The 7666-nt window shown below is 39.5% G+C and overlaps 1 protein-coding gene across 1 annotated transcript in view; it reads left to right on the top strand.

The window, feature by feature from the left end:
- Positions 1-7666, top strand: part of GPA33 (glycoprotein A33 (transmembrane)) — a 90996-nt gene that overhangs the window by 1222 nt on the left and 82108 nt on the right. Inside the window, exons 2-3 of the mRNA XM_006887444.1 lie at positions 192-334; positions 2606-2698. Of these exons, the coding sequence (XP_006887506.1) occupies positions 192-334; positions 2606-2698 (236 nt within the window). The remainder of the gene's footprint in view (positions 1-191; positions 335-2605; positions 2699-7666) is intronic.

Here is a 7666-nt window from a genome sequence, read left to right as displayed (position 1 = left end):
TATATATACTCTTACTCATACACAAAATAAAGTCTCTCTCTGTCACAAATGCCCAGTTTCACACATACTCATACTCATCTATACTCTCTCACACACACTCTGAAATAGTCACACACACTCACAAATATTCTCTTTGTTACACACACACACACTCATGCACACCCCTTTTGTCTCTACTGGGTTTAGTGTAGAAAAGTTTAACCATAGTCATTGAATTTGAGGCCTTTGGCTCAGGTACCTCCTCGCAGCCTATTAAGGAACATGAAATCCCTCAGCAGCTGGTCCCAGTCATCATGGCTGGGCCCTGGCTGGTAGAGCTGCTGCCCCTGTGCCTGTAAGTTCCAGATTCACCAGGACAAAAGCAGAAGAGTAGTATACTCACCACTGGTCTTCCTCTGTCTCTACACCAAGGGGCAGTCACTCCAGGACTGAGGGGCCCAGCTGAAATGGCCAGAAGTTCTGACTAGTGGGAGTTACCACCCTCTCTTCCTCTCTCTTCAGTGTTTCTTCTCCAAGGGGCAGGACAGCTGTTCACAGGAAAGCTTAGCCACCCTCTAAATTTAGCCTCAGGCCCAAGAGCCTGGCAGATTGCTGGAAGGCAGGAATGCTGCTCAGGGCCCAGACCTGAAAGTAGGTTTACTTAACCCTTTCACTCCTGACTCATTCTCCAGATACTAACCTCTGGCAGCAGAGTTGGAAAATGCTCACACATTGAAGGTGGAGAGGTCTTATTCAAATGACAAACAGACACATGAAGAAATGCTCCAAATCACTGGCAATAAGAGAGATGCAAATCAAAACCACAGTGAGGTTCTATCTCACTCCAGTAACAGGGCAAAGTTTAACAGGGCAGCAAATAATAAATGTTAGAGGATGTGGAAACAAAGGAACTCGTATACATTGTTAGTGGAATTGTAAAATGGAACATTCTGGAAGGCAGTTTAGTGCTTCCTCAAGAAGCTGAACATAGAAATTCTATATGACCCAGCTATTCTACTACTTGGATTATACCCTGAGAATTTAAGAACTGAGGCACAAACTGAGATTTGTACACCAGTGTTCATAGCAGCATTATTCACCATCGCAAAAACATGGAAACAGCCCAAATGTCCAATGACAAATGAATGGATTGAAGAATTATGGTACATTCACACAATGGAATATTATGCAGCACACAGGAGCAAAGATTTTGTAAATTATAACCTACCTTGGGAGGGACTGGAAAGCATTATGCTGAATGAACTAACTCAGTACCACATGGACAAAAATTGTATAAAACTATTATTGTAGAATGAGTATAAGGATCCAAGAGGGGTAGGGGAGGGTGGAAGCAGAGGGTTGAGGAGGTGCAGAGGGAGGAGGGATTAAACATGAAATTGTACAATTTGATGCAGGGGTGAGGGAAATTGGAAGAATCTGTTCTCTAAATCAATGTATTTGAATTTTGTAAATAAAATAATATTTTTTAAAAAGGCCTTCAGCTAATTTCTTTCCATATCTTCAAGGCTAGGGCTACATTTTCAAATTTCTTCCAGGGCCAGTCTAAGGACCTAAAAGAATGGAATAAACTTTCCCTCAATCCTATGCCAGTTTAGAGGAACCTGGAAAAGAATCCCAGATACACAGAATGGATAGAGTCCTATGACAGACATTGGGAAAGTGCCTGTGTGTGACTCGAGGATGGTCATTATTTGTGACCAGGGTTGTTTATTTTAACCAATATGTTTCTCATAGTTAAACAGGTGATTGAGATCCCCCTGTTACACATACAAACACACCCTTAATGATGATTAATTGGTAACTCTGAGTGATACAAAAATTCCCTGAGCTGCACACACTCAACGAACTCATAACAGACTTTACTCTATTACACCATTGCCCTCATCACTTTGCTCACAACAAAGCTCATTAGCTGACCCTTCATGTCACACATTCTATAATTTCCCCATTCACCCACCCATCCATCCATCTGTCCATCCATCCATCCACCCATACATCTACCTATTTACAAATAATTATTTACTGATTATCTATCTTGGCACTGTTGTTGTAGTTGTTAAGTACTGTAGAGTCACCTGCTACTCATAGGGACCCCATGTACAACAGGTCTGAAGCCTGCCCTATTTACTAAGTCAATCTCACTGACTCCAACATGCTAAGTCAATCTCACTGACTCCAACACGCCATAGCTCCATTCACTGTATCAATCATTCTCATCCCGGGTCTTCCTCTCCTATGCTGCCCCTCCACCCTTCTGAGCATGATGTCCTTCTCCAAGGATCCATCCCTTCTGGCCGCATGCCCCATGCATATGAGACAGAGGTTCAAAGTCCTAGTCTCCAAGAAGAAACTTGGTTTCACCCTCTCTAAGGCAGACTTATTTGTTTTCTTGGTAATCCATGGTATGTTCAAGACATTTTTCCAGCACCACAACTCAAATGCATCGATTCTTCTTCTATCATCCTTAGTCATTGTCCAGTTCTCTGGTACATAGTAAGTAATTATGAAGACCATCGTCTGGATCAGGCACACGTTAGTCTCTACATTAAGCACTGCACTTGGCAAAAATTAGCGTTCATATTTCTATTTAAACTCTCTTTCACAGTGGCCCTGTCAGGAGCTCCGAGGGTTATGAACCTTTGCAGAGGCTGGCTGTTGCATCTTTTGCCTTTGGAGTGATTGCTGGGTACTTGAATAGGTACTTGACCCTTGTGCCACCAGGATATCCAATTAGGAAAAAAAAAATTCCAACAAATACCAGAAGTTAAATTTGAAGGAGGGAAAATATAAAGATAAAAATGTGGCCAAAGTCAGAAAAAAAAAATAAGAAAACACAAGAGAAGAAAGACCAAACAAAAGCAAAACAAGAATGTCTGTTATGAATGCTAGACTAATGCAAAAAATTGATAATTTTTGTTTATAGTGCCAAAAATGTTTTAAGAAAGCAAAAAGTATTCAGAAAATCAATTATCAGAAATCAGGAAGCAAATGGTGGAACAAAATGAGAGAGTCAACAAGGAAATTGAAATCACAAAGAGAGAGAACTACTGGAAATGAAGAATAAAGTAACTAAATTAAAAAAAAAAACACCAAGAGATACATTCAACAATATAGTCAAATAGAAGATAGAATTAATTAATTTGGAGGAACTGAGCTTCTAAAATATATTTTACAAAACTCACCAACTCACCAAGTGAACAAATCTAAAAGGAAATATAGGTTTAAACTAAGAAATATAACACTAGATTTCTTGGAATCTCATAGCACTATGATAAAAAAAAAGGAACAGAAATTATTTTCCAAGAGAAGATCAGCGAGAATCTCCCAGATAGGAATAGAGAATCAAATCTAACTACAGGCAGTATATAAATCTAAATTAGAAGAGAAAAAAAAATACCAACAAAACACCCAGAGTAAATCTTTGTATCTTATTATAATACAATTCTTGAAAGCAATAAATGTCCTCAGTTAGTATAGAAGAAAAAACATGGAACTAAATTTAAATGATTATCTTTTAGTCTAGATAAACTTTATTGGTGGAGGACAGAAGATTGTCTGAGATTATTGCCTGAATCCGTTTTTAGACCTATGACCAAGGCTACCGCTTGAGATCACCTTGTAGCAAAATAGCAGTGACACCAAAGAGGAAGGATATTATCAATAATACTGATGCAATATGAGACCAAAAGGTCAACAATTACCCCAAAGCAAAGATAGGAAGAGAAGGAGTCAGGGAAACTGGAATAGTGGAAAGGGACCAAGCTGAATACAACCAAAGAGAACATGCTGAAACAAACAAACAAACAAAAAACACATGAGAAGAAAAACAATGGAGAGGGGAGCAAAACTTAATCTTTTTTTCAAAATGCATAAAATATAGATGTTGTTAGGTGTCATCAAGTCAATTATGGCTGATTATAACCCTGTGAACAACAGATCGAAACCCATCCTATCCTGTACCGCCATCATCATCACTGATACGCTCGAGTCCATTGTTACAGTCACTGTGTCAATCCATCTTGTCGGAGATGTCATCTTCTCTTTCACTGACCATTTCTAAGCATGATATATTTTTCCAAAGACTATTCCCTCCTAACAACAAGTTTAAGTATGTGAGATGAAGTTTCATGATCCTTTCCTTTAGGAGCACACTTTATCCAAACCATATTTCTTTGTTCTTTTGGCCGTCCCTGAGATATTCGGTACCATTCTCCAACACCACAACTCAAAGATACTGATTCTCTTTCTGCCATCTTTATTCACTGTCTAACTTTCAGATGAGTGGTAAGTAATGGTAAGTAATTGAAAAGGCCATGGCTTGCTTGGATCAGGAGAACCATAGTCTTTAAATAGACATCTTTGCTCTTTAGCTCTTTGAAGGAACTTTGACAGTAGATTTCTCCAATGTGACATATCTTTTGATTTCTTGATTGCTGCTACCATTGATATTGATTGTAGATCCAAGTAAGATGAAATTGTTGACAATTTCAATCTTTTCCCCATCTACCATGATGTGGCCTATAGGCCCAGTTATGAGGATTTTAATTTTCGTAATGTTGAGATGTATCCAATATTGAAGGCTGTGGTAGTCAATACTATAGTCTTTGATCTGCCACAAGTGTTTTAAGTACTCGTCACTTTCAACAAGAAGGTTGTGTCATCTACCACAGGTTGTTTGTAAGCCTTTTTCCAATCCTGATGTTCCATTCTTCGGAAAGCCCATCGCACAAAATACAAACTGAATGTTGTTGTTGTTGTTGTTGTTGTTGTTGTTATGTGCTGTCAAGTCATTTGCGACCCTGCTCTATCCCATGCCAATCGCATTGCCTCTGATACACCCATCCTGATTACCCCAGTCACTGAATCAATTCACCTTATAGAGGCTCTTCCCCTCCTGCGCTATCCCTCCACCCTACCAAGCATGATGTCCTTCTCCAATGACCTGTCCCTCCTTACAATATGTCCAAAGTATGTCAGATGAAGCCCCAGAATCCTTGCCTCCAAGGAGTAGCCTGGTTTAACCCTCTCCAGGGTGAATCTGTTTGTTTTCTTGACAGTCCATGATACATTCAATACTCTTTTCCAGCACCACAGCTCAAAGGCATCAAAAGATATAGCCCTTATAATGCACATCTTTCTTAATTTAAAACATGCAGTGTTTCCAAAAGATAGATGTAGATTATTTGTAATATATACTATGATAGGAAATCATCAGAACTCTGGACTGTATGCTCTGGCTGCCAAAGACATCTTCAGACAACTAGAACTGTCCCAGCCAAGAAAGCACCTCTTTGTGCGGATAAGCTTCTATGAAACCTACTGTGGACAGCTTTATGACCTCTTAAATCAAAGAAAAAGGCTCTTTGCATGAGAAGATAGCAAGCATGTGGTACAGATAGTGGGACTTTGAGCCCTTCAGGTGGATAGTGTGGAGCTTCTTTTAGAGTGTTTGGTGGAGCTCCCAGATAAAAACAAGCTTGGAAGCAAGAGTGGCATCCTTTTTTTTTTTTAAATTACCTTGCCTCAAGAAACTCTATGAACTTGGAGAAATGAAGAAAGTTATACAAGTGTTCAGGGCTTTCATTCATAGGGTCGCTATGAGTTGCCTATGATTCGACGGCATTTAACAACAACAACATATAAAGAGTTGTTGTTGTGTGTTGTTGAGATCCCTATGACTCACAGTGGCCCTATGCACAATCTCTGAATCCTGTCCTATTTTGAGCTAGTCTAACTGTCTCCAACACATCTGCCTTTATTACCCCATCACTGAGTCAATTAATTTAATCTAGGATCTTCCTCTCCTGTGTTTTCCCTCCAACCTTCCAAGCTATCCTTCTCCAAGGATTCGTCTTTCCTGGTCATGTGCCCAAAGTATGTGAGACAGTGCTCCAAAATCCTTGCCTCCAAGGAGCAACTTGGTTTCTTCTTCTCCAGGACAAACCTGTTAGTTCTCTTGTCATTCCATAGTATGCCAAATACTCTTCAGCACCAAAATTCAAAGGCATCAATTTTTCTTTGGTCATCTTTAGTCATTGTCCAGCTCTCTGTTGCATTGTAAGTACACTTCCCTAATAGTTTCATCTCTATTATTTGGCTATAAACTAAGTGGAATAAGGAAGTGGGAGGCAGAGGGTGAAAATAGGCAGGGAGAAAAAAATAATTTAAACTAACAAAGCAATTTGATGCTAAGAAACAGAAAATAGATGGGGACTCTGGTGGCTTAGTAGCAAGAAGCTGGTTGCAATCCCAAAGGTGTGCAGTTCAAATCCACTAGATGCTCTGCTGGAGAAGGATTCGATGGTAAAAAAACAAAGAAAGTAGAGAATGTTGATAGATTGTGATAAATTTGATTAATGACCAAATAATTGTGCATCTTGTCAAATGGGTACCTAACTTGCTGAATGAATGTTCAGCAAAAAATCAAGAAAATATTACTTTTCAAAAATATTACTTTCCTCCTGACGAGGTGAAGATTCACTGTGTGTTTGTTCTCAGCTGGAAACTCAGGATCTATAACAATGTTTGGCATACAGTATTTAGAATTGGCTTAATAAATTAGCTCATAGCCTACTCAGAGGAATGAGATAGAGACTAAAAATAATTCATGCTTAAGGCAGGATGTAATTAGTGTCCTAAGAGATATCCAGAGAAGTGCTATCTGAGCTCAAAGGAGGTAGAGATCTTCTGCCAGAATAAATCAGAAAAGGCTTGACAAAGAAGGAATACAATACAAGCTGACTTTACAGCACAGGTTAGAGAAAGGGAAAAGAGAGGAAAAGTTGTCATTAACACTGTCTATTAAAGCCCTCAACGAGCTGGATTGACACAGCAACTGGAACAATAGCCTGGAGAACATTAGAGATGATGAGGATGGCACAGGATGGGACAGGGTATAGATCTGGGGTCCAGAGGGTTGCTATGAGTCTTGGTTTACTCAGTGGAGCATAACAACAAAGACAATTGAAACCAAATTAAAACAGTGACGGCTTATGTGTTCCTATGATACTGGAAGGTATGCCAGGTGTTTCACATTCCAGCAGGCTCACCCCTGATGGACAAGTGTCATTCAAGCTTCCAGAGTGAGACAGATTAGAGTGGAAGCTTGACTGGTCACCTGCTGCTGTAATGATGGATCCTTGAAAGCTCTGGGTAGCAGGAGACCATTGGCTCCTGTAGTACCAGAGCCCTCAGTTTGGAAGAAGCTCAAAGCAGGCCTGGGGAAGAGCTGCTTCCTCAAAGTAGCATCTATCTTAATGATTCTATTTGAGAAAAGCTTTCAGCCAATGAAGAACATTCATTTGCTGATGTGGCCAGCCTCAGAAAAAGGAGAAACAACTGCAAACAGCCGTGAATAATTGGAATGTGGAATGTAAAAAGTATGAATCAAGGACAATTGTATGTTGTTAAAAATGCAATGGATTTCTTAAAAAATGAAATTGAACGTATAAAGATCAATACCTGAGGCATTAGTGAACTGAAATGGTTGGAGCTGGTCATTTTTAATCAGAAAATCATATGGTCTACAATGCTTGGAATGACAAAATTGAGAGGGATAGTGTCACACTTATTGTAAAAAAGAACATTTCAAGATCTATTCCCAAGCACAATGCAGTGAGTGATGATACTTATAAAGTTCTAAAGAGAGGAAGGAAGGAAGGAAGGA

This window comes from Elephantulus edwardii, unplaced genomic scaffold, assembly GCF_000299155.1.
Source record: "Elephantulus edwardii isolate Elephantulus edwardi_28Jun2011 unplaced genomic scaffold, EleEdw1.0 scaffold00057, whole genome shotgun sequence".
Taxonomy (NCBI): Eukaryota; Metazoa; Chordata; class Mammalia; order Macroscelidea; family Macroscelididae; genus Elephantulus; species Elephantulus edwardii.
This window is presented reverse-complemented; position numbering and strand designations above follow the sequence as displayed.